General features: G+C 32.0%; 1 protein-coding gene across 3 annotated transcripts; it reads left to right on the forward strand.

The window, feature by feature from the left end:
• The first annotated feature begins 419 nt into the window (after nucleotides 1-419).
• Nucleotides 420-19,643, forward strand: LOC132057776 (cis-abienol synthase, chloroplastic-like). 3 transcript variants are annotated; one of them, XM_059450380.1, is made up of 15 exons: nucleotides 420-553; nucleotides 662-722; nucleotides 1,148-1,438; nucleotides 2,907-3,063; nucleotides 4,744-4,964; nucleotides 6,938-7,058; nucleotides 7,143-7,240; nucleotides 7,920-8,134; nucleotides 10,015-10,124; nucleotides 10,520-10,618; nucleotides 15,458-15,673; nucleotides 16,027-16,104; nucleotides 17,160-17,304; nucleotides 18,169-18,414; nucleotides 19,183-19,643. In XM_059450380.1, exons 3-15 carry the CDS (start codon nucleotides 1,240-1,242, stop codon nucleotides 19,375-19,377), a joined length of 2,100 nt encoding a protein of 699 aa, XP_059306363.1. In that variant the 5' UTR covers nucleotides 420-553; nucleotides 662-722; nucleotides 1,148-1,239; the 3' UTR covers nucleotides 19,378-19,643. The 3 variants fall into 3 exon arrangements, with proteins under 3 accessions (XP_059306363.1, XP_059306368.1, XP_059306371.1); XM_059450385.1 differs by lacking the exon at nucleotides 16,027-16,104; XM_059450388.1 differs by lacking the exon at nucleotides 19,183-19,643 and having other exon boundaries at nucleotides 18,206-18,373.
• The last annotated feature ends 7,175 nt before the right edge of the window (nucleotides 19,644-26,818 follow it).

Here is a 26,818-nt window from a genome sequence, read left to right on the forward strand (position 1 = left end):
ATTATGTGTTTGAATAAAAGTACTTAAAGTGGTTTTAGAAGTAAGGGTAGTATTTAATTAACAAAAATATAAGGGATAAAAGAGGCGAAAGTTGTTGAATAAACCAAAATAGGCACTACTGTCAAAAAATAAGTTGTGGTTGAAGAATTAGCGATTTTATTTATTATAGAAGACTTTTTTAACTTAATTTAATTTGTTTTTATTTTTTATGAATCTTAAATGAGTTAAAAATGGCCTATAAGTTGGTTTCCAAATGGGCTCATGTTCACTTAATTATCATCACATAAATTGATATGAAGTGATTACATATGTATGGCTCTCAACACACGTAATTTTTCAGTTCAGAAAACCTTTTTTTCGTGAACAAGACATTATAATTGGTAAACAAATGTCGGTGAAAAGAATCTACAAATAGTTCTCTCCCCCTATCGCACTCTCACAAGTCACACCATACCCCCTCAACATTTTTAAAAAATGATACTTGACCACAGATGCACAATCATACTATCACTTTCTCATCATAAATTGGGAAATGAAAGTTTCGGTTCATCCAGTAAGACTCATAACACAGTCACTACAAGTAGATTTATAATTCAATTCTTTTATAACAATGCCCTGATTTTTAGTTTTTTTAAACTTTTTCGTCTCCAATTGTTTGAAGAAAATGCAATTTGCCAGAGAACCACGTAAGTAGATGCAGCCACACTATTGTTGAATCAATGGTAAGATGGGTCCCTTTTCTCTTCTCGTTTTTCAAGGCATCTCAATGTAGTTAGTGAGTCTAAAAAAGTCATATCTTGATGAGAGGTCTTAATATGCTTTCAAGAAAAAAATTGTATATCTCTGTCCTTCGTTAATAGTTTTGGTCAAATACGTTCTTGATGTTACTAAAATGGATTAAAATTTTCTTGATTTTCAAGCGGAGGAAACTTAGAGATGCCACGTGTCCCGCAATTAAGATTAATTTTTTTAATCGAATTATAAATTTGAACCTTTATATACTTCAGGGTAAATTTAACTCTTTTTCCTTATTTTGAATTTTTTAATTATTTTTTTGTATTCCTGCTTTCTCTCTCATAACTATTACGTACCTCTATCATCAATCACTCTTTCTTCCTCCTCTTCATGCATTGTCTCTTTGTTGCAGGATTGTGTCAAAGAGGCAAAAGAGAGAATAAGGGGAAACATTTGTGAAAGTAGAGCCATGTCCTTGCTTAACATGGCACAGCATGGGTAGCTATGGTCCCTTCAAGACACTCTCTAAAGCAGCCATGTTTTCCTCAATGTTTGGATTGGATTCTTGAAAATCAAAGAGAAGATGGATCTTGGGGACTAAATCCATGCCATCCATTGCTTGTGAAGGACTCACTTTCTTCAACACTAGCATGTTTGCTTGCTCTAAGCAAATGGGGAGTTGGAGATAAGCAAGTCCAAAGAGGTAAATTGCACAATATATCTTACATCTAGCTTAGGGGTCGTTTGGTTTGAAGACAGGTTATACTTGGATTAGTTACGTTGGGATTAGTTATTATGGTATTATTTTTTTACTGACTATTTGATTTGTTGTATTAAAAATAACATGTACTGATTTCTGAAGTTCTTTGTTTAGAAAAATACCCTCCACCTTATTTAGTAGGAAAAGGGTTTGAAGGACCTCGGGGGTATTTTTGTTATTCTCATTATTTTATACAGGGCTGACTAATTTTGGTACTATTATTCCAGCATCTGTTAGGGATAACTTATTCCAACACTATTTCTAATCCTGGTATAACTTACCCTAGAATTAGTAACAAAACAAAAAAATAGTCTTTTAAATTTGTCCCAAGTGACTATTTATGTTTAATGTAACATACCAAACAACCTTAATTTTTTTAAGAAAGTATATGTTATAACAAGAAGTTGGAGATAATTATATAGACGGCCATAGAACCTATATAATTTCAGTAAGAAAGTCATCCAAGCAATTTTTCTAATTATAAAATCACTCTAACTTTAAAATAATTCATTGAACTTTAAAAAAAAAAATGCTTAATTCTAATGAACAATTCGTTTTTAAAAACTTAAAAGGTCGTGTCTTATCAGATTGGGTCATAGGTAGTTTATTGGGAAAACTACACAAATGTCCAATAAAGACAAAGTATTTACCTAAAACTGTCCATATCTATACATATATATAATAAAAAGTACCCACACGGCTATATATTATTACCCCTGCGCACACTCTCCCATATTCCAAAAATTATTGATGTTGAATAATGGACCTATTCGCTAATTGAATTGATGTTGCCTTTGCTGTTTTCGTACTAACTTGTTTTTTGTCTTTTTCTTTCTTTTATTTTTTATTTTTTTCTGTATTTTATTTCGGAAAAGATTCAAATATATCTTCCTAAAACTATCTTATTTAGGCGAATATCCTAAATCAAAAAAACAGCTCATATACCACTACTTTTACCACAAATGACTCAGATATCCTTTCAACTAACAAAAAGCAAAAAAAAATAATTTTTTTTATGAAAATAAAAGCACACACATAGAGGTATATTTGATCCTGCTCGAAAAGGTTAGAGGTATATATATTTGATCGTTCTCACAAAATTCAGGGGTATATTTAATCCTTCCCACACATAAATATTTTTGCCTTCTTTTTTACTCTAAATGTGTTGTCTTTGATGGACAATTATCTAGTTTTCCCCATTTTATAAGGTTGGAGTTTTTTTGTAAGTTCTAATTTTTTTAAAAAAAAAAAATTGAATAAGAACTTTTCCGCCACTTTCACAGAAAAATGACCAGTATTAGTGAAAGTTGAGTGATTTTATGATTAAAAAATTAATTAAATAATTTTTCTACAATAATACTTTCAGTTGGTGTCCTGACCTTGTAAATTAGTTATCTTCATTTTCTTTCAGGCATGGACTTTATTGAGACGCATGGTTGGGCAATTGATAACAAGGATCAGTTTTCACCTGTAGGATTTGAAATTATATTTCCTAATATGATCAAGTCTGCAGAGAAATTAAATTTGCCTTTGGATCTTGACCTTGTAAATCTGGCAACAGCTGAAAGGTATGCTTCATTGTAGACGATATTATGCAGAGATTATAATATATGAATTATTTGATGCATATGTTTTTTTTTGGTGCATGTTTGGGTCATAGTATAAAATGTACGATTTTACCTTTGTTGTTAAGCATTAATTTTTAAATAAATAGATGAAATCAAAAGACAAAAAATTCATGCTTTTTTGGTTTCATAGGTGTCTGTCTGCGTTGCCAGATCAGTTCTAACTATATGGGATTTCGAGCCGCGTAGCTCCAGGTCGGAAGGGAACCGCTCCTGCATGAAAAATATTTTTGGAGGGGCGCTGCCAAATCAACCCATTCCTTGTCTTTTAGGTTCTTATCCCTATAAAGTTAATCCTCAAATGGGTTATTCCATATTGAATCCGGCCGGTGCATATAATACCTGACCAATTATCGTATAATATTGTACTGTATTGCTTATATCAAAAACGAAATGCCAATCAAATTTCCAAAATCCCAATAACCAAATGACCCCTAAGATTTCAACTCTATCTCTCTTATCTGGAAAAAAAAAAAAAAAAAACACAAGAGGTCCGTCTTACCCTAACAAATGAAGAAAAAATAATTAAATTCATTCTAAAGCATGTTAAATCAGAAATATTAGAAATGACACTAAGGCTTTAGTTTAGTGGTAAGAGCACAGTTTCTGATGTGTCGATTAGGCGCACGTCACGGGTTCAAATTATGTTGTAAGCAAAGGCCTAATATTTAAATGGAGAAAAAGAAAGATGCAGACTTATTAATATTCTCCGAGTTTAGAACTGGGCGCCACATACTTTCGAAATTTTTCGTAAGAAAACACCGGAAATAGTATGAGTCAAACTTTACTTTTGTATAATGCTATACCTTTACTTTGTTTGTATAACGTAACATCGTAACGTTTTCAAATATACCTGTTTAATTACTTCATAAGATTGATATCTTGGAAAAATATCACTATAATAATGGCAAAGCAACGAGCGATCTCTAAGGGTGTGTTTCGTATGGAGGAAATTATTTTATGAAAAAATACTTTTAAATTTTTTTTATGTTTGGTTGGTCAAAATTCTAGGAAAACAAATTCTTTGAAAATGAGGAAAATGACTTCCCCTTATTAAAGTAGGAAAAACAAGTTTCATAAATGTCATTCAACACTAATTATCTCTTCCCAATATCTACCCCCACTCCTACCCCCTATAACCCCCATATCCGACACTCCTACCCTCCACCTCACCTCATGTGTATTTGCCTAGATTATATAAAATCTTTGGGATAATATTTTACATTTCCACAAAGAACGGGAAAATAAGTAAAACCCCACTTGTCTAGGAAAATGTTTACAAGACACACCTAAATGCGATGCTAGGCTAAATTTCCGCTAGAGGTTCAAAATAAGAAGAAATAAACACACGAACAGCTGAAAGGATTCAACACCTCTTATATATATAAAAAAAATATTTTAACCTTATATATACAATTTAATTTTTCGTCTAAGGGTTTCGAAGATGAACTCCTTGCTCCCACCTGGCTCCGCTCCTACCTAAATGTATAAAGTGCAAAATTCTAGTTATAGTAATGTGACTCAGCATGTTTCTTATGTTCTAACTTCACCTTGAATTGCATCATACTAAAGATAGTTTACTTTTATAAACTCATTTTCTGACTATCTTTGAACAATTATTAGATCATTACATAATGATTTCACGGGGAATATTGGAAATCTTAAATATATGACTGAAGCATTTGGAGAATTATGTCAGTGGAAGGAAATAATGGTACATCAAAGCCACAATGGATCACTATTTGATTCACCAGCCACTACTGCAGCTGCCTTGATTTACCATCAGTATGATGAAAAATGCTTTGGATACTTGAATTCAATCTTGAAAGTTCACAAAAACTGGGGTAAGATATTACTTTTTGATTTTCGTTCATGGAATTGAAGGATGAAAATTTAAGTTTCAAAACTTAGATCGAGCCCAGTTGGGTTAGCTGATTGTAAATAGTTGATAAGCTTTATGTGGCAAAAAGAGTATTTTAAGTGTTGAAAACGATTTTTTTAGACTGTTACGTGTTTGAATATAAAAGTTCTGAAATTGATAATACGCATTTAGTGTGTCTGGTGATGAGTGTGATAAGATGTTTTTCTGTGTTAAAATGACTAAGACACCATTAAATGTTTGAAAAAAATACTTAAAAAATTATTTTTGTATTTTTAGTCTTGGAATGAAGGATAAAAATTAAGTTTCAATACTTAGATCGAGCCGGTTGGGTGGGCGATTGTAAATAGATGATAAGCTACATGTGGTGAAAAAAAAAAAATTAAGTGTTGAAAATGATTTTATAAATAAACGATTACGTGTTTGGATAAAAGTATTGAGCTGATAATAAACATTTTAATTTGGCCGATGTACGGTATTTGAAGTGTTGATAAGATGTTCTTCTATATTAAATCTCTACAAAAAGGAAATACTTACAAGCACTCTTGTAAAGAAAAGGAGAAACAATAGATACAGATTGAAGAGGAAATCAGAAACTTTTGGAAAGGTATTTTGAAAATTAAAAAGTCCTTATAAGTTAAAAAGACATAAGTTTTTGATGATCAACTTATGGCTTTTGACTTGTAAATACTATAAATATTTACCAAACGTATTGATATGCCAAAAAGTGCTCCTAAGTTAATTTTACCAACGTATAAACATAGTATAGCAGGGTGATATGCTTATGTGGTCGATTTTGGCTTATAAGACTTGACTTATAAGCACTTTGAATAGTTAGTTGTGTACCAACCACATAAACAAACAAACAAAATAATACTTATAAATTAGTTTGACCAGCTTATAAGCTTAGTCCTTGTGATATGATGATGTTATCAATTCGTAGATTGAGACAAGATTGTTGAAAAAAAGTTAAAACATTCAATCAAGTAATAAAAAGATGGAGTGTGTGGGTAAGAAAATTCGATATTTGTTAATGGTATAATATAATCATCACATAGTCAATCGGTGTTTTCAAAAGGCAAGTCCGGGGGGGGCGTACCAAAAATGCTCGACAGGCGAAAAACATAGATTCATGGGCGTACGGCCTAAAATTTGGGGCTAAGTTTCGGGCGTAAAAGGGTAAACCGGGCATAAAAGTGTACGCCCCCGAGCGTTAATTTTTTATTTTCATCATTTTAAACGGTATTTTTGCTATTGATGTAGTGATATTTATACTTCATGTTATCATTTTTTCATGTTGTAGTGATTTTTCCTAAAATATATAAATAAATAAAGCAACTCTCATAGAAAATAACACTGCTATAAATAGTTTTTTTAGATGATTATGTCTGAAATTGATAGGATAGAGATTTCATAGCACTATGTTTCTAGAGCTAATTTATCTATTTTTGTCATTGCTCTTACACTTTTTACCCTTCTCCTTCTTTGCAATATATAAATAAAAATTAGTGCAAATATTAGTTGAAGAGGGGAAGGACTAATAAATGTGGAGATTGATGACGGAGTGTATGAAGATTCATTTTAAAGATTATTTAGGTTATTATCATTTTTTGTCTTTGTTAGCTTTTTCAAATAATAATTATAATAATTATTATATTATCGGTAATTATTTGAATTTATTTATAGAATCTTAATGAAAATTTTACTTTTGCTTATTTTTAGTAACAAAATTATAAAATTAAAGATACATGAGACATACGCCCCGCAGATTCATGGGACTTACGCCCGTGTCTCGGAACTTATGTCTCGCATCTCGGGACTTAGACCTCGCCACGTCCTGTGTAACTGGCCCGCCCCGCTCCGCTCCCCCGCCTCCTAAAACACTGGTCTAATTGTTTGATTAATTTTCTAATGAAATTCTCTTTTTTTTCCCCTTAGTTCCCACTATCTACCCAACGAAGATACATTCATTGCTTTGCTTGGTTGACACCCTTCAAAGTCTGGGAGTAGATCGGCATTTTAAAACAGAAATAAGTAAAGTTCTAGATGAAACATACAGGTCTATGTAATTTTTCACAGTGATATATAGGTATATATAATTATTTTAATGCATCTCGTAATAATATTGGTCAACTATTTATAGGGTTTGGCAGCAGAAGAACGAAGAAATTTTTTCAAACGTTGCACATTGTGCCATGGCATTTCGACTTTTACGGATGAGCAACTATGATGTCTCCTCAGGTTTGTCATTTTGTCCGTTCCATTTTATATATTTTAGTTTGATTGCACAAAACTTAAGAATATGAAAAATATTTTTTAATTTTGTAATCCTAAATTAAAAATGTGAATAACATATCAAAATATTACTATATTTAAATGTTATGATGTTAAGCATGTCATATCGTTCCTAGTATCATAAGGACAAAATGAAAATGTGAAATTGAAAACTAACTGGCCCGTTGGATATACAACTTTTTCACTTTTTTTCAACTTTATTTTTCAAAAATAAAAAATAAAAAAAATTAACTATTTGGTTATAGATTGTTGTTAATTTTCACTCCAACTTGAAGTTGAGTAACTCAAATTTGAAAAATTGGTTACAACCACTTTTTCAAGTGAAAAAATAGTTTTTCCCTCACAAAACTTCAACATTGTTTTCAATTGAAATTAATGCATGTTCCAACTTAATTTCTATTCCAAATATTCTTTTTCAACTTAACTTCAAGTTTACTTTTTTTTTAATTAGAATATCACCAAATTCATGTCCAAACGCCTACTAAACACAACAATGTTCTTTTTAAATAGACAAAAAGTAAAGAAGACACATAAATTGAAACAGGGAAGCATTAATAACTCTGGCAGCAAAGTATGTAGTTCTCCATAATATATAAATCAATAAATTCGATATTTCTTTTTGCAGAAGAACTAGTTGAATTTGTCGATGAAGAACATTGCTTTTCAACAAGAAGTGGGAAAATTACGAGTCATGATGCAATTGTTGAGCTCCACAAAGCTTCACAGTTGGCTATTCATGAGAAAGATCATATTTTGGATACAATTAGAAATTGGACAGGAATATTTATGGAGCAACAACTTTTAAATAATGACTTCCTCGACAGGAAGTCAAAGAAAGAGGTATTACTCCCTCCGTCTCAATTATCTGCCGTGGTTACTAAAAGAATTATCTCAAATTATTTGTCGTTTTAGAAGTTCAAGACAAAATTAAATATTTTTTCCCCGTTCTACCATTAGTAGAATTAATGGAGATGACACATAAATAGAGTAAACATTTAATGGAAAGAGATTATAACTTAGACATAAATAAGGGTAAAATAGTCAAAAATCCCACCTAATTATTATATTTTAAGGGGCGTGTAAAACAAAAAGCACCAAATAATTTAAGACAATGGATCATATATTACTTGTAAAAGACTCATTCAATGTTGAGCCCGTTTGGCATGCACCATAAGTTCTGTAATGCCTGCATAAATTACTGCCATACTATTTTATACTCCCTCCAAACAAGGGTAATGTAGAAAAAAGAATTAGGCAACTAATACCTTGTTTTTGAAAAATCACTTATTTGGAAAAAGCTAAAAAGACTAGAAAATTAGTACTTAAAAGAGAATGGAGGAAGTACGTAGTTTGGTTGTTTATTGCCCATCGCATGAAACTTAGGATTACTTTTATAATGTTTAGTTGCCTTTTTTTTGGTAATCAAATTTATATTAATCACCAAAGAGAACAGTTGAGCTAGCTTTTGGGCTTGAGTTAGATCAAAGATTTACTTTTTTACATGGTATCAGAGCACGTCCCATCTCAATTTCATTTCAAATGTTGAACCCCCATACTAAAATTGTCCACACACCAAATGTTCAGTCCTTGGTGTGAGGGAGGGTGTTAAGAGTCCCACATCGTTTATATAAGGAATGGGTGGTCTCTTTAATATGACTTGGGCAATCCTCACCACTTGAGTTAGCTTTTAGAGTTGAGTTAGGCTCAAAATTCTTTCTTTACAGAGAAGCATTACAAAGCCATGACTAGCTATAAACTCAGCCATAAACTAAGGCTTGAAGTATGGCTGGTGCTCTAACACTGTCAGGCCAGGTCTCCGACAATTACTTGCCATAACCTACTCTTCTTCTAAAAAATCCTTGGGTTCCTCTCAATCCTTACCTCATGCACAAACTCTGTATAGATCATTTTAAATAAATGGGCCTGCTGAGATCTTCCTTTGTTCCTCTTGATGACTGCACTTTGATGCTGATCCCAGTTTGACACACTGAATGACTGTTGTTGAACCAAGTGAAGTAGCTTGATAAGGACATTTAGACCAAAGGAGCAAGAGCAAAACAGATGTTCAACAGTCTCATCACAACATTGACTCAAAGAGCACTGCTTGTCCACTGTAATATCCCATTTCGATCAATAGCCTATATGCAGTTAATAATCTCCTTTGAATCTGCCACATGGTGAATCTTGATTTAGGCCTAGCGGCATTGGATAATAGCATACATTTCCAAGGAACTCTATCAGTATTATTCAGAAGCTGAGTATAGACCGGTCTCGTTAGTCCCATTAAGATGGTTGAAACTGAACTTGGGAGATAATCCTCTAGACTCCAGCACGTTCCTCAATATCCAGCAAGCTAAGCTTGAGTTGGAATTATCATATCATCTAGTTGTTTCTCCTTGATATAGTATGCGTGAAAGGTTGCTTTGTTTTCTTCTTGATATAATTAATACTTAAATAATTATGCAGGAATCTACGTATTAAAATACGAAATAACAATACATGTATACATGGATTAAAATTACAAAATAACACAGCTAACCTTCATAAATATAATGTGACAATTTGTTTATTTTTTGTTTAAATAGTAGAAGTATTTTAAATTATTTCGAAATAGTAATAACAGTTGTATTAGCTTTACTGCTTCTTTTTTTTTCTCTCTCTCTCAAGGGGAGCTTTAATTTTATAAAATTCCGTTTGCTTTACTAATTTATGAACTATTAGTGGAACTAGCTTTAAGGAAATTTTACGCCACATATGATCGAGTGGAAAGTAGACGCTGCATCGAGGCATATGAGGTGAACGATTTTAAAATATTAAAAGCTGCTTGCAGGTAATCATTCTAGCACAATGACTTATAAAAGTAGTATTTATTTGTAGATATATAATTCTTATTTGTTGATGCACTAAAAGAATAAAAAAGGTATGAGCATTCTTATGGTTAACTAGTAGCTAATTAAAAGTAATATGGCTAGCGACTTTCATTTTCACTGCTTCACATTGACCAAAGCTGAAAATTAAGATATTTTGCTCATACCCTATATATATATATAGAATATTTTTAAATATTTAATTGTGAATCCAATTATTTTTGTAAATTAATTTAAGGGTACTGTAGAAACCCATAAATTTGAAATCTTGAATCTTTTCAATAGGTAGATTACTTGATTCGTTGATCAATATATAAAAGTCCACCTTCTCAAGTGGTTAATTTCTTTCTAATGTTAGGTCTCCCAACATTAACAATAGAGATTTCCCTGGGTTCTCAGTGCACGATTTTAACATGTGCCAAGCCCAACATCAAAAAGAACTTCAACAACTAAAGAGGTACCTTCACTTTTTAGCTTCATTAGATCTTGTTAGTCCTGTACTTCATCCGTTTCTAAACAAATGATGCTTTAGGCTTTTGATTTTGTTTGAAAATAAGTGGTATTTTAGGATTTGAAGAAGAAATTAATCTTATTCTTTCAAAATTACCCTTATTTACATAATCAAGAATCATTAAGTAGCAGCTTTTTTTTCTAGGCATTTAATTATGAATAAGTTAGTAAAAACACCCCTAATTTTCTAGGAGTGAGCATTTTCTTAAGTGTTGTACATAAGCTAAAAAAATCACTTATTATGAAACGGAGGGAGTACCGTTTTGGCCAACATATCAAAATCTGCTTATTTTGAAAAAAAAAAATACTTTTCATCGTAAGGCGTAAATGCTTTTAAAAAACAAAAAGTGCTTTGGGACAATAGCAGTTTGTATTGGGATTAATCACTTTGAAAAGAGCTTTTGTCAATATTAGAGCAGCACTTTATGCTTTGCCAACGCTTGAGAAAGTACCTCTGGGGATAAACTATTTTTATCTTCTAAAAATAGTTTCTGTTACTACTTTAAAAGTGCTTATTTTTTCCCTAAAAACTTACCCAAAGACCTCAACTCTCCAAAATAAGCACTTTTTTTTTTTTTTATTAAAAGAAACGCATTTGGTTTTCTATAAGCTTGGTCAAACAGGCAATTACACACTAGGGGTGTAGCTACAACCAGCGAAGAGTGGTCAATTAAACACTTCTTATTGAAAAACTATGTTGTACTAGCAAAATATGCCCGTGCAATGCACGGGCCCACCATGTTTATTCACTTTATTAGTCAGTCTTTAAGATTTGTATTTTGTAAATAACTTTTAATAACATTCTAATTGTTATTATATCTAGCAACATATACAAAATGTATTTTACGTACTATCACTTTAGTTATAATTAAAAAATGGAGTTTTAGAATTAAAAACATATGATGGAATTAAGTCTTTGAGATAGAAAGAGTTGGACTTTTTTTCTCATTGTCATGACGATGAAAGTTGTTCATCGATGTGAAAAAGAAAATTAGTAAGAATATGAGGGAAAATTAATTTTTTATTCTAGATTTTTTCTTTTAAATTCTTTAATAACTTATATGTATCTTGACGGGTTGATATCCATCGCAATTAACTAACTGTTCAGATCTAAACATAAGAACCATTGTTGTATATATTGGATTTTTTAAAAGCACAATTAATAAAATATTTTTATTAAATTAATTTAAAAAAATATGTTAATAAGGGGTAAATTAGTTACATTATAATTTTTTATATTAACAATTATAGATAAAAAGAATTGTTACAAAGAAATCAAAATTAGAAAGATATATATTATATTGTAAATCACCAAATTTTAATTCCAAAATGAAAATGTAAAGTAATAAATTTTATAAATGTAAAGAAACAATAATCGGAGAATACAAAGGAGAGAAAAATAAGTAAATTATTGACAAAGAAGGAAAACGGGGATAAAAATCACTCCCTTCCTTCACTTTTACTTGCCCACGTTAACATATCAAGAGAAAGAAATTTTTCTTCTTCTTATTTTACCCTTCACATCAATTACTCATTTTCAAATCATTTTTTAAGGCTATTGAGACTATACACCAATAAATATGGATATTATGATAAAATATATACGTTATTTATTAATTCTTAAAAAACGTGAAAAGTCGAAAGTGGACAAGTAAAAACGACACAGAGGGAATGAATATATGTAGGAGAATTAAAATTGAAGTGTATATGTGTATACATGAGAAGAGAATAAATATTCAATACTATGACATATGTTCAAGTGGGATAAAAAGTAGTTAGTTAAAGTGTACAATTTATATAACTTTTGGTACAAATTACATTGCTATTGTTTGTCCTCTCTTCACGTTTAAAGTATTGACAAAGAAGGAAAACGGGGATAAAAATCACTCCCTCCGTTCACTTTACTTGTCCACGTTAACATATCAAGAAAAAGAAAATTTTCCTCTTATTATTAATTTTACGGTTCACATTAATTACTCATTTCAAATCATTTTCTAAGGCTATTGAGACTATACACCAATAAATATGAATATTATGGTAAAATATATACTCCCTCCATCCCATATTACTTGTCCAATTTTCCTTTTGCATGCCCCTTAAGAAATCATAAATAAAAGATGTTTTTTACTATCTTACATCTATCTCTCTCCAATAAATACATTCTAATCAAAATTGACTATTTTCAAGAACATTTAATACTAAGGGTAAGATAGGAAATAATTAATTAATTTTAAATATATTTTTAGTAATGTCGCCAAGTAATACGGGAAGGAGGGAGTACTTCATTTATTAATTCTTAAAGAACGTCAAAAGTCAAAAGTGAACAAGTAAAAGTACACGGAGGAAATAAATATGTGTCGGAGAATTAAAATTGAAGTGCATACGTGTATAAATGAGAAGAGAATAAATATTCAATACTATGACATTTGTCCACGTGATATAACAAAGTAATTGGTTAAAGTGTACAATTTATATAACTTTTGGTACAAATTAATTTTTCTTCTTCTTATTAATTTTAATCTTCACATTAATTACTCATTTTCAAATTATTTTCCAAGGCTATTGAGACTATACACCAATAAATATGAATATTATGGTAAAATATATACTCCCTTCGTCCCATATTACTTGTCCAATCTCCCTTTTGCACGCCCCTTAAGAAATCACAAATACAAGATATATTTTTTCAATCTTATATCTATCTCTCTCCAATAAATACATTCTAATCAAAATTGACTATTTCCAAGAACATTTAATACCAAGGGTAAGATGGGAATTAATTAATTAATTTTATCTTGGTTTTGTAAATAAACAAGTAATTTGAACATATATTTTTAGTAATGTGGCCAAGTAATATGGGAAGGAGGGAGTACTTCATTTATTAATTCTTAAAGAATGTGAAAATTCAAAAGTGAACAACTAAAAATGTACGGAGGAAATAAATATGTGTCAGAGAATTAAAATTGAAGTGCATACGTGTATACATGAGAAGAGAATAAATATTCAATATTATGACATTTGTCCACGTGGGATAACAAAGTAATTGGTTAAAGTGTACAATTGATATAACTTTTGGTACAAATTTTCTGAAAAAAGAAGCCTACACGTGTTCAGGGGCTAATTAAATAGGTCCACAATCCACACGCAAAAGCCAACCAAAATGGCCCCACATTTTATAGTACAATTTTAAATACTATTTGTACAATAAATTATAGCAATGTTCGTACTCTCTTCACATTTATATAAAATACTAGTTTCATGAGGCCCGCGCTAAGCTCAGGCTCAAACTTTTAACATTTTAATTTGGGTCATTTGCACATGTTTGCTCTTTAAATGGACTGGTCTTTAATTTTTGCTCTTCAAATGGGCTGATCTTCAATTTTCACCCTTCAAAATCAAACTCATGTCATATCTATAAGTTATGTGAGCGCCCTGAAAGAATTTATGCTCTTATAGGCATAAGTTCGATTTTGAAGGACAAAAATTAAAGATCAGCCCATTTCAAGAGCAAAAATTAAAGATCAGTCCATTTAAAGGGCAAACTGTGCAATTACTTGTTTTAACTTTCGTTGTTAATTGTTAGTGAAATTATATACTTCAATTCAGATGCAGTGCCATGATTTGGAGTTTATGGGTGCTGAATTTTAATTTTTTAAGTTATTTGGTACTAATAATCTATAGACAAATACAAAGTTTGTGAACCAAAGCTACCGGATTCGATCGAAACCATCACCGGCACTCTAGCTCCACCCTGCTTCAAATTCATTTTACGAATATCTTGAATTCATTTAAGATTTTGATAATGTATTTTATTTTACCTGTATTACCAAAACTCATGTTTTCATCTTCTAGAATCATCTAACACAAGAAAAAAAATTCCAATAACTTCAAAAATAACTTCAAATCTATACTACAATAATTATAACCTTAGTTTAGAATATTTATACAAATTAACCTAATGATCCTACAATTAGTAAATAATGTAATAAAGTAAAAGATTTTAAAATTATATTTAAAAATAGTTTTAGGACAGATCTTTATAAGCATGTACGAGCTCACTAAAAAGAAGCTAAGTTATAAGATGTTTAAGGATAAAAGATATTATAATACCTAATAAAATATTCAGTTGTAAAAGAAAATTTGGCTCCAAAGCTATCAAAATTTACAAGAATATATAAGGATAAACAATATATTCTCTCCATCCCAAAATATAAAAACAATTTGATTAGTTTCGAGTTAAATTGAGTTAGATTAATTCAATATTTTAAAATTAAATTTTAGATATTCAAAAAATATATAGAAAAAACTATAAATTGCAATTTTCCTATCAATACAATGTAGATATTCTTAAAATATTTGTTAAAACTTATATAATTTGACTCTCAAAAGTGAAATGTGACAAATATTATGAGATAAAGGAGAAAAAATAATAATAAAAAGTTACTATAATAAAATTAATTAACAGGGCCCAAGTGAAAGAATGATGGTAAAACCAATAGAAACTACCACGTGAGACCAATTATAAAGGCCAGTGAAATGGTCTCAAAAAGTGAATGAGTGCAAATCAGAATAAGGGAAAAAGACAAAACCACGTGTAGAATCTTCATAGGCTCAAGTTGAATGTGAGGACGGCAAATTTTGTTGATTCTCCCTTATTACAAATAGTAATATATATATATATATATATATATATATATATATATATATATATATATATATATAGTATTGCTTTAATTTTAATAGACTTTTTCATTCTTGGATATCATTTATAATTTCATTAATGTAGGTGGTTTGAGGATTGCCGACTGGAGCAAGTGGGATTGCCACAACAGTATTTATACACTACTTATTTCTTGACAGCTGCCTTACTTTTTGAAACTGAATGCTCTGACGCCCGTCTTGCCTGTGCAAAGAATACCATGCTTGTAACTTTGGTTGATGATTTTTTCGATGGTTTTGTTTGCGAAGATGAATTGCTCAACATCTTTGAATTAGTGCAAAGGTATTACTCCCCTCTGTCTTAGTTTATGTGATACTTTTCGTTTCTCGAGATTCAAATTGAATGAACTTAGACTAACATTTTATAATGTACTCTTTTAACCAAATTGATATGATAAATATTGCAACTTATAGTAATTTTCATGCAGTTTTCAAATATATAAATTTTAATCTTAAAATAATGAGTTAATATAATCCAGTTTAGCTTCAAACTTTAATCAAATTAACTTTCGAAAAGCGAAAAATATCATATAAATTGGAATGGAGAAAGTAATGTATTCTGCTTCCTTTCTTATAATGTTTCGAAAAATCCAATCTATATCTCCGTGTGTTTTATTAGCTCATTTTTTATAAGAGGTGGCGCCTTGGGCTTGAAGAATTTGCACAAATCCCCTATCTAGAAAAAAAAAATGCTAAAATAGAATATCGTAAAAGGTAGGCCCCGTTTGTCCATAGATACCAAAAAAAAAAAAAATCACTTTTTTGGAATTTTGGAGTTGGAGTTGTGTACGGCCATAATTTTTGAAATTGTAGTTTTTTGTGAAATGTAGTTGTAAAAAAGTGAATTTGTTTGAAAAATAAATTTTTGGAGTTTTTGATATTCCGGAATACAACTTCAAGTTGTATTCAGAATTCTTATGGCCAAACGCTGAAAAGTGAAAAAAATTCCGGAATAAATTGAATAATTCTTATGGCCAAACTTCAACTTTTAGCACTGTTTGACAAAATCTTTAAACAATAATGATCCCTGTTTCCCATGGACGTAAGCTCTAGTTGTGGTGTGCGTATACAGTAGTGTCACCTATGTAAAGGAAATCGAAACATTTCAACAAGCTATAGACAATGAAGATAGTATAATGTGTTGCCTGAAGCTTCGATTGTATTGACTTGTGAACAACTGACAACCAGTGGCGGAGCCACATAGAGCCGAGGGTGTTCATCCGAACCCCCTCGAAGGAAAAAAAATATTATTTTTACAAGGTTAAAATTATTTTTTATGTATATATAGTAGATGTTGAACCCCCTTAGACTTCTTCGTATGTTTACTTTTTTATATTTTGAACCCCCTCGGCGGAAATCCTGGCTCCGCCACTGCTAACAACATTGACAACTTTTGCCTATGGGTTAGAACTTTGTTGTTAGCTGAGTATGTTCATTGACTCTGACTTATTGAAATGTCTTGAACTCCTGCTTAATAGTCAAAAATAAGTTATGCCCACAACTTGTGCTTGATGCACAAACATAGGTTTTTTCTTACAGGTTTTTCGAAACGGGGTTAAAAGTTCAAGATGATCACCCTTTGTGGAGGCCATTCTTGCAAATCATTTCCTTTTTAGGCTACTAATTTAAATTTTGTCTCTATTAGTTTGGTACGGCTAAATTTATTTGGAAAAAAATAATTCATCCAACTACATTTAAAGGTGGAATTTAGCCCATTATACTAACAAAGTTGCACATTTTCCCTTGGAATTTTCACCTAACATTTACAGGTGGGACGGCAATTACTCAACAGTGCGTTACCATTCAGAGAGGGTAAAGATTTTCTTTTCGGCAGTCTACAAAACTATAGAGGAGCTTGCAGCAAAAGCAAATATTAAGCAAGGCCAATGCATCAAAGATCACTTTATAGACTTGGTATGGAATCATTCACTATAATGCCAAGTTTTTTTTTTTTAGAACCGACTTTCATATAATGTTATATTATATATTGTCTATAACATCATCTTGCTATAGCAGTCAAAAGAAATGATGTCGTTATAGGGTAATCAATTTTATTTTAATGTTTTATGCTGATTACTAGGAGTATTTATACCACGTGTTGGTAAAAAATCAAAATCCTCCGGCTGCTGAAATCCCGACTTTTCCTTAAACCCTCCCTGAAAACCCTCCCAATTTCGAGAATCCGGCGTTAATGGCAGACAACAACGAAGAGGTTGAAGGGGTTCATGAACCATTAAATGCGGGGGCTCAAGCACGATTAAATGAGGAGTTTGTTGAACCATTAAACCAGGCTTTAATAGGGCACAATGGAAATAATATCTGGGTGGCATTAGAAGCTTGGAGGGTAGATATATATGACAATGCCCCATTTTCGGTAAATACTCATACCTTGACAAATTATTTCTCCAAAGTTGTCACCCCAGTAAGAAATATTCCCCCACATGGGAGTGCCACCTTTGGTCTTCCAACAAAGTGGTATCAAAGAAGTTTCATTGTAAGTGCTTGTGTAGCAACGAAGTTGTTTTTCAAAAACTGAAACAAGTAAGCTTTTCATGGAAGAGCTTTTGGAATATTGACCAAGCACAAATTACTGCACTAATATTGACAAAAATTTTTGAAAACCTGGCTAGGGCTATTATTTTCTAGAAATATTTTCTGGTGGTTGGTTGGAAGGTAGAAAATATTTTGGTCACACCAAACACACCCTTATACTTTCATTACCCATGATACTTTTCCCCCTTTTTTAATTAACTAGAAACATATATGTCTTTGGTGTAGTGGCTTGATTTGTTAAAGTGTATGCTGGTTGAATTAGATTGGTGGAGAAGTCAGACAACACCAAGCATAGAAGAGTACTTGTCTGTGTCCAGTGTAACTATTGGTGTTAGATGCATAACTCTCATAACACAATATTTTGTTGCGCCAAAATTATCCAAGGATGTGCTAGAGAGTTTTGAAATGAAAGCCTTGTGCAATTCTACCATGATGGTGGCACGACTCCTTAATGATCTAAGATCGCACAAGGTAATATTCCTTCTAAAACTACTTTATTTTTTCTTTTGCATCCAAAATATTACACATGAGACAAAAAATTTTAGGTGTTCTCTTCTCCTCTGTCTAAGGGGTAAAATTACTGGTACCTTTATTGACAGGAAGTAAAAAATACTGGTAGAATAGTTGAAATGGGCACAAGCTCTCTATCATGATATTTTACTAAAAACTGAAAATGTAAGTGATAGACTTGACACCTAAATAGACACAAGAGGGGGAAAGAGGGGGTGGGGGGGGGGGGGTGTGAATTGGGGCTCTAACAATTTTCGTCTTTCTTAAATTTTAACTTAGTTTTCTGACAAGTTGAAACGATCAGGGATTTAAACTTTAGGGTTCAATCTTTTAATATTCTTAGTGTAAAAATTATGGGGACTATTATTCTATTTTTCTAAAAGTGTGTTCCAACTTACCAGTACTTGACCAATGAAAAACTAGAAAGTAAAAGAAACAATAGGATTTAAACGTACTCAGAACCTGATGTTTACACTAAATCAGTTGATGCATTATATGTGTATATGCTAGTTAATTAATATATACTCTCACCTTATTACGCCATTTAACATGAAGCTAAGTTATACTATAATTTTCTGTAAACATTGAGTGCAAGTAAGTTTTTCCATAAGAGCGTTGGTCTTCTGATCGATGAATGTATCTTATTACACAATTAGTTGGAATATTTTCCTTAAGATACAATATTATTTGCTATACTAATACTTGATTCTCTCTCACGTTTTCTTGCAGAGAGAAGAAGCAGAGAGTTCACCAAAAAATATAGTCTCGATATTAATAACACAGAGTGAAGGAACAATCTCTGAAGAAGAAGCTATAAAACAAGTGGAGGAAATGCTGGAAAGTAAGAGAAGAGAGTTGCTAGGGATGGTACTAACACAACAAAAAGGAAGCCAATTGCCCCAAGTGTGCAAGGATGTCTTTTAGAAGACAAGCAAATTGTCTCATTTCGCATATTCGAATAGCGATGAGCTTCGCTTTCCGGAGGACATATTGAAGAATCATATAAAGGACGTACTTTACAAACCATTAAATCTGTCACTACCTGTTCTCTCAACAAGTCGTGAATTGCACACGGTATCTTAATTTGATATAGTGATCAACCTTCTAGACTATTTTTTATGTTCTGATTCTACTATGTCATGCAAATCAAACTCTTTAAAAATTATCTTTCTGTATTAGTGTACCAGGCTGCCTCCTTTTTTTTTATTGTCTGATAAGAAAGACCTATTAATTCAAGATATATTTTTAAAAAAATCAGCTTCAGCTGAAAGAAAACATATGAATTCTGCGAGAACATAAATGCTGATGAAATATATATTTGACTCTACTCTGTCTATGAAGCCTAGAATTTTTATCCTTGGTATGGATTCTTTGTCACACAACATGTTTTTTTCTTTGGGTGGGGAAATATACCGGTGTGGATCTTCGCACTTTTCACATAGACAAAGGGGATGAAAAACTTTACATCTCAATCCTCTATGTACTCTCATATTAGATTAATATATGGACGGAGCTTATCTAAGCCAAACAAGATTAGTGTAAATCTATCAACTGTTTCGTAATTAATGTCTTCACTAATATAATACGGCTAATAAATTCGTGCCAATCATAACAATTTTCGTTTTAACATTTGAATTAAAATTTATTCCTATTAGACATTCCAATGATATTCAAAGTATGCCTATTAAACACCTTTATGACTAGCCAATTAAAAACATATGGCGTATATTGGACACTCCAACATATCTCAAATGTGCGCCTATAGACACAAAACGTTGACATGACAAAAAATATATTCCACTCTTCCTTTTGGGGCGTGAATTGATCAAAAATAATGTTTTACCTTTCTTTTTTTCTCTAAAACATTCACATTTTATTCTACTAATTTCTATATTTCCATCTGGCCGGTGTGTTTCATGATGCCTATGTTCTCAGGTGATCATAGTCCTCTCCTACGCAAATTCATTGTTGTTTTTTCCGTGTCACAGAGTGTAAAGTACGTACTAGCTTTAACTGAAGTCTCAAAATGAAAATTAGTCATAACTTTAAGGGGCCCCTTATATATTTGCCCTAACATTTTCTAAAAACGTCTTGATGAACTATATAAAGAATTTTTAGTACATTTTCTTTTTAATTTGTTTTATATAATATGAAAGTTAAATAAGCTTAAATATAGCGACATAGACAGTGACATTCATGTATTCCCCAACAAAAAAACACTGGAATAGTGTTAAATATGTATTTCATTACGTACGGATCATTGATATAGGGTTATTTTATTCTAATGTTTTCAAGTCACAAATGATCGGCTATGCAGATGGCGAATACTTTTCTGATCTACATAAAGCCCGTCTCTGTAAATCTCTATAGGGCAAATTTTAGAACCTGTTTGGACATAAAGCTTATTCACTTTTTCCGGAATAAATTTTCACTTTATTTGAAAATCAGTGTTTGGCCTTGAAAATTCCTAATTCAAATTGAAGTTGGATTTCGACCTGTTTTTCATCTCCATCTTCACAATTTCAAATAAAATGCTTTCTTCTCTTATTTGCAAAAGGTATAACCAAACACAAGTCCATCTTAAAGTCCAACTTCATAAGTTCCATATAAAACGAAAAATATTTGATTTTTTATGGCTAAACGCCTACTTAGCTTTTACATGCTCCACCAAAGATGAAGTTGTATGAAGAAACTACCGGTTCAGGCGACCATATGGCCCCTCAAACAGACTATTTACTTATACATGGAGATACAATTACATCATGATGTTCAACAAAGCAAACGTTAGCTGCTACATCCTCAAATTACAGAACAATTATAGTCATTCATGAAGCAAGTCGAGAATGTGTATGATTGAGATTAATGACGCAACACATTCGACAACTGTGTGATTTTTCTTTGAAAACGAAGATTCCAACAACACTATATGAACACAATGCTGCTTGTAGAGCTCAACGGAAGGAAAGGTACACCAAAGGGGACAGCACAAAGCATATTCATTAAAGTTCTTTTTCACAGATGATCTCAAATAGAATGTTGAGATAGATGTTTAACATATTCGCTCTAGTGATGATTTGTCAGATTTGTTCATCAAGGAATTTCCACCATCAACTTTTGAAAAGCTGATCCACAAGATTGGAACGTGTCGCCTTTGTGATATCAAATAATATTTTCATTAGTGGAAGTACAAGGTTGGGGTTTTGTCCCATTGAGTTTTCTTGACAAAATTTTTAATGAGGCAGCTAAAAAACTGTATTACTAGATATGCATTTTTTTTTTTGCGACACTGGAATTTTTTCCCTACAGAGTTTTTTTCTCGTAAGATTTTAACAAGACAAGTGATCCATTAATAGACATCCAAGGAGCAGTGTTGCAAAATATATTAAATATATTTAGGTACATTTTTGTGTTACTTTGAAGGCAAAAGCAAGTTGCAAGAACTAGTTAAGAAATAAACCAATTTGGTTAGAATGAAACCAATTAGTTGAGTTAGTTGGTGAACAAGAAGTATTTCTACTATAAATAGGAGAGTCTTCTGCTCCATTATGTACACCAACAAGAAGTCAAATCAAAGGACCCATTCAGCCGTGAGAATTATTCACAATTTTCGGAATAATTGTTCACTTTATTTCAAAATAAGTGTTTGGTTATAAAATTTTCAAATCCAACTTGACGTTGGAATCAAAATTTGAAAAAATGCTCCAAACTTGTTTCCCAACTCTATCTTCATAAATTCCAGATAAAGTACTCTATTATTTTCTCTTTTACAAAAAGTATAATCAAACTCAAAACTTCATCTTCAACATCTTCAACTCCAATTTCATAAATTCCAACAACAATAATACAATGTGATCCCACAAGTAAAAAATATATGGAATCTATGGCGAAACACCTACAAAAGTCTCTCCCTGTTCTCCTAAAGAATTTCTCTATATTCTTAGTAACTACCATCCATTCCACCAATCCGCATTTCTACTTTCTATCCATGATTTCTATTACGCCAATAAGAGCTCCAATTCTCGGAATACATATTATCATCAAGATAGCTTAACTTTCAAATTTTTTCCCTTTTTTTTTTTTTTTTTTTTTTGAGTTGAGAATCTATCGGAAACAACTTTTCTACCCCACAAAGATAGAGTGAAGTGCCCAAATATCGCTTTTGAGGTCACCATTTAAATTTAACCAGTATTAAAAAAAATTGCATGTTTACCCGCTACGGTACAACTCCAGACAATCTCATCTGCGTTTGGCAACTTCAAACATTCGTGTCTGAAGCATGGCCTTGTGACCGAACATTAGACAGTTTCGCCTGAAATTCTCTGTGTGTGAATTTTTCATGTATACCCGAATTTGAGTTGCAAATGACTGAAGTGTATGTGAAAATTGCCTAAATTTCAGTCATGTGTGTCTAAATTCTTTTCACCAAAAAGATATTTTATTTTTCGAATTTCAACAATCCAATGCACTATTTAACACCAAAATCTACTTCAAATAAACTCAAATTTGAAATATAAGTTCCATATATCATAAAGAACAAACTTCAATCATCAATTTGTTAAAGCAACAACAAATCTAACAAACCCATTTTGCAATAACGGTAATTTGCCATTATTTTTAAGACCCATTTTAACACACTTTTAATATTTGAAATTTTTCAAAAACATTATATTTCAATTGTTATAAATTCAAAAAATACTATTGTACAACAAATAAGAAGAAAGAAAAAAAAAACAAAGAATCAGCAGTAGTTTCTTTTGTCTGAACTTACTTAAAGAAAGGTATTTGTGCAAAATAAAACGAAGGGCGGGTATCTATTAAATGGGGCGACCAAAATAGGATGCCCCATGAAATTTTTATGCAAGATTTGTGTATATCCTATCCTTCTAGAATCCCACTTATGAAATTATACTGAATATATTGTTGTCATCGTGAGATAACCAACTTCAAGAGCAATCACTACTAAAAAATCTATATTTTCTCACTGAATTTCACTGAAAAATGTTTAGTGGCTATTTCCCACTGAATGTACGTGGAAAAACTTAAATAGTAGTGTTTTCACACGGAAAAGTTAAGAAGTTTCCCAGTGTTTCTATGGGAATTTGTTTCCCACCATGCGTTTTCCCAGTGAGCTTGTTCTATGAGAATGAGGTGGAAAAATTATGTTTTGTAACGCAAATTTCTCACTGAATATCGATGGAATTTTTTTTTATTTCTAGTAATGTATGTAATCATTTCAAGGTCACCGATCCTAAAGCCACGACACGTATATAGAGTTTGCTGGGCTTGTTTTCAAGACACTGGGAAGTACACTCTTTGCAGAACAGTGGCTTGCATGCAACACAACATAGGCTAAACCTTTAGAGTAAATGACAAAACAAATTAAAACCTTGTTCCCCAACTCAACTGTACAATGCACAAAGTTTTTTGTGGAATATATTATTGCACATTATAGTGACAACTCTTGAAAAGTGGGATGGCATTACTCGTAAAAGCAGTGACATGTCACTCTGAAGCTCTCAATCCTGGTGACGCTAGTTATCATTGATGACATGATGCAGGATTAATTAATTTAACATGTTTCCTAAATTCTATACTCTCTTTATGTCCAAAAAAATGTTACATTTTTATAGTTAAAAATTACTTAACTTTAAAATAAATTGGTTTGTCATTAATAATTTATAGTCACATGTCTAAAAAAATTTCTTAAACTTTGAGCGTAGTCAAGACGATTACATATAAATTAGGACGGAGGGAGTATAAACATGAAGAATTTGAAAATTAAAGTTGCATGGACATGCATTGCACTTGAAGAAGCATTAAAATTTTGTGAGAGAATAAAAATTACTTTAAAAACTGGTTTGCAACACTTGTTGAAACATAAAAACCAACTTTAAGTCGAAGTTAAAAGTTATACTCCCTCTGTTCCAATTATTTTTCAAAAAGCTTAAAGATTGTATGTCCGGATTTACAGTCAAAATAAAAAAGTTTGACTCTCGAAATTAGAACTGTATAATATAAATTGGGACAAAGCAACAGTTTTTTAACCAAATGGGATAAATTTAATATTAAGAGCATGTTTGGATTGACTTATCTTAGGTGTTTTTAAGCTAAAATAGCTTTTAAGCACTTTTATAGTATGTGGTAAACTAAAAAAGTATTCTTAATTACTTATTTTTAAGCCAAAACAACAAAAAGAAAAAAGGCTCAAATATGCCATCGAACTATTAGAAAAGGTTCATTCGCCATATGTCGCGCTCAGCGAGGTAGAAGGTCCAAAAGTGAAAAAAATTCAAGAAATCGACTAAGTCCTTTTTGGCTGGTTGAGCTAGCTGAGCGAGGCCCATAGCGTGGTCACCTCTCGCTTTGGAGGTGGTCCAGATGCCCCGTACTATAAATTCAGCACTTAACTTGAAATTTCATTTATCAAACATTCCAACTTCATAGAAAACCCTTGAAGGACGATATTTTTCTCCTCTCAACCTCCCACATCAAGATAAGAACATCTCTATTATTCCTAATCAATCCTAGCACTAAATACATGATTCCTAACATGATTCTTAAACAAAAAAATAGGATTAACAAGTAATCCTTCTCCAACAATTCAAAGCGAGGGTTTGGGTGTTCTTCGTCAGAGCAGCAAGATAATTCGTTGGATTGGAGCGTTTACAGGTATGTAGGGTTTCTATCTAAGTGTGGGAACATTATTGTTCTTCCCCCCCCCCCTCCCCCACCCCCCCCCCCTCCATGTTCTTCCATGATTATACAAATGTTACTTTTAAGACTAGGGTTTCCAGCCATGTTCATGATAACCCTAAGTACATGTACCATGATATACCATGTTGTATTAATAATTCGTTATTGTGTTCTTAATAGTCCATTTTGGTTATTGAGAATCTGTCTGTAATCCATGAAAACCCATATTTTGCATTCCATGGGTTCTTAAATGCAAGATATGAACTTTTATATTTATTTTCATGAATTTCTACATGCTACCATGTTTTCATACAAGTTATACTATATACATCTATCTTCATGTTGTAATACAATCACGAATCATGTTTACAATCATGTTTATTTAACTCATGGGCTACTAAGTCAATTATATCCATATTCATATTTTAAGAGTTGTACAGATTACCGAGAAGGCTCAGATAGCCTAAAACTTCATATGCCAGCGTAGGATAAAGATCGCTCCGCCCAGTTTGGACTTTTCTTCATGTTTACCCATTGTGGGTTATTGAATCCATTCACGTCATGTTCATGTTTTGTACCCTGGCAAGGTACAAGATGTCTTAGCTGATCAGGCAGAGATCAGACGCCACATGCTCACATGGTGGTTATATTTAGGTTTTAATAAGGCTATCCCACTTAAGCTGTTTTACTCATGTTATATATATATATTCATGCGAGATATACTCATGTTCATGTGCAGCTTACAGTGTCAGTTTAAGTTATTATTTCATTTGTCATGCTTATTTCAATCACTTGCTTTACATACCAGTACAATTCAAGTGTACTGACGTTCCCTTTTATTTCCTGGGGTCCTGCATTTCACAATGCAAATTTATAGGACCACGGCTCAGCTCGTTAGGACTTTGCTCGTATCAGCTATTGGTGAGCCCCATCTCATTCGGAGTTTTATCTCTATTTATATTTATTTCAGTTATGCAGTTAAGGTATGCCGGGGGCCTTGTCCCGGTAAACAGTTTAGCAGTAAGACTCATGTCAGAGGTTTTATAGGCTAGACTAGTTCAGTTATGTCGTGTCAGATGATCAGGGCCGTATAGCCAGTATTGGCTCAACGTTTATTATATATTTTTAGACATATGATTATTTAATCCCATGCTTTACTCTCACCATGCATGTTTATATTATATTCGCATCAGTTCATGCTCCATGTTGATTTAGCAAGCCATGGGGTTCGCTTGGTCACATGCTTCAAGGCACCGAGTGTCGTGTTATGCCGTGCCATGGTTCACGGCATGACAATTCACAGGCACGGATGTAACATGGTACTTCGTGCCTCGCTCCATGTAACCGAGCGAACAATGCGTCGAATCAACATGTGATATCATAACATATTGAATGCTGAAAATAAACTAACACATACTGATATACTGAAAGTCTGAATGATATAAATCAAAGTGCGAGAACATTAATATAAGTCTAAAACATATCAGTAGACAACATTGCTTAACATGAAAAGCACAGACTGCGATACCGTTACTCTAGTCTATGAAGCCTCACAATAATCTTTTAAACAACGGTCGTCCGTAAATACTAAAAGCCTGTAAAGTAATGATAATGCCGCGAAAGAACTTGGGCTAACCAAATAGCTGGTGCGAGAATCCTAGCGCTACGAACA

This window comes from Lycium ferocissimum, chromosome 1 (assembly GCF_029784015.1).
Source record: "Lycium ferocissimum isolate CSIRO_LF1 chromosome 1, AGI_CSIRO_Lferr_CH_V1, whole genome shotgun sequence".
Lineage (NCBI taxonomy): Eukaryota > Viridiplantae > Streptophyta > Magnoliopsida > Solanales > Solanaceae > Lycium > Lycium ferocissimum.

Bases quoted from the DNA above. Each gene is read 5' to 3' on its own strand.
- LOC132057776 (XM_059450380.1), top strand. From the start codon at position 1,240: ATGGTCCCTTCAAGACACTCTCTAAAGCAGCCATGTTTTCCTCAATGT. The intron at 1,439-2,906 runs GTAAATTGCACA...ATTTTCTTTCAG, and splicing joins AGATAAGCAAGTCCAAAGAG to GCATGGACTTTATTGAGACG. The intron at 8,135-10,014 runs GTATTACTCCCT...TATGAACTATTA, and splicing joins ACAGGAAGTCAAAGAAAGAG to GTGGAACTAGCTTTAAGGAA.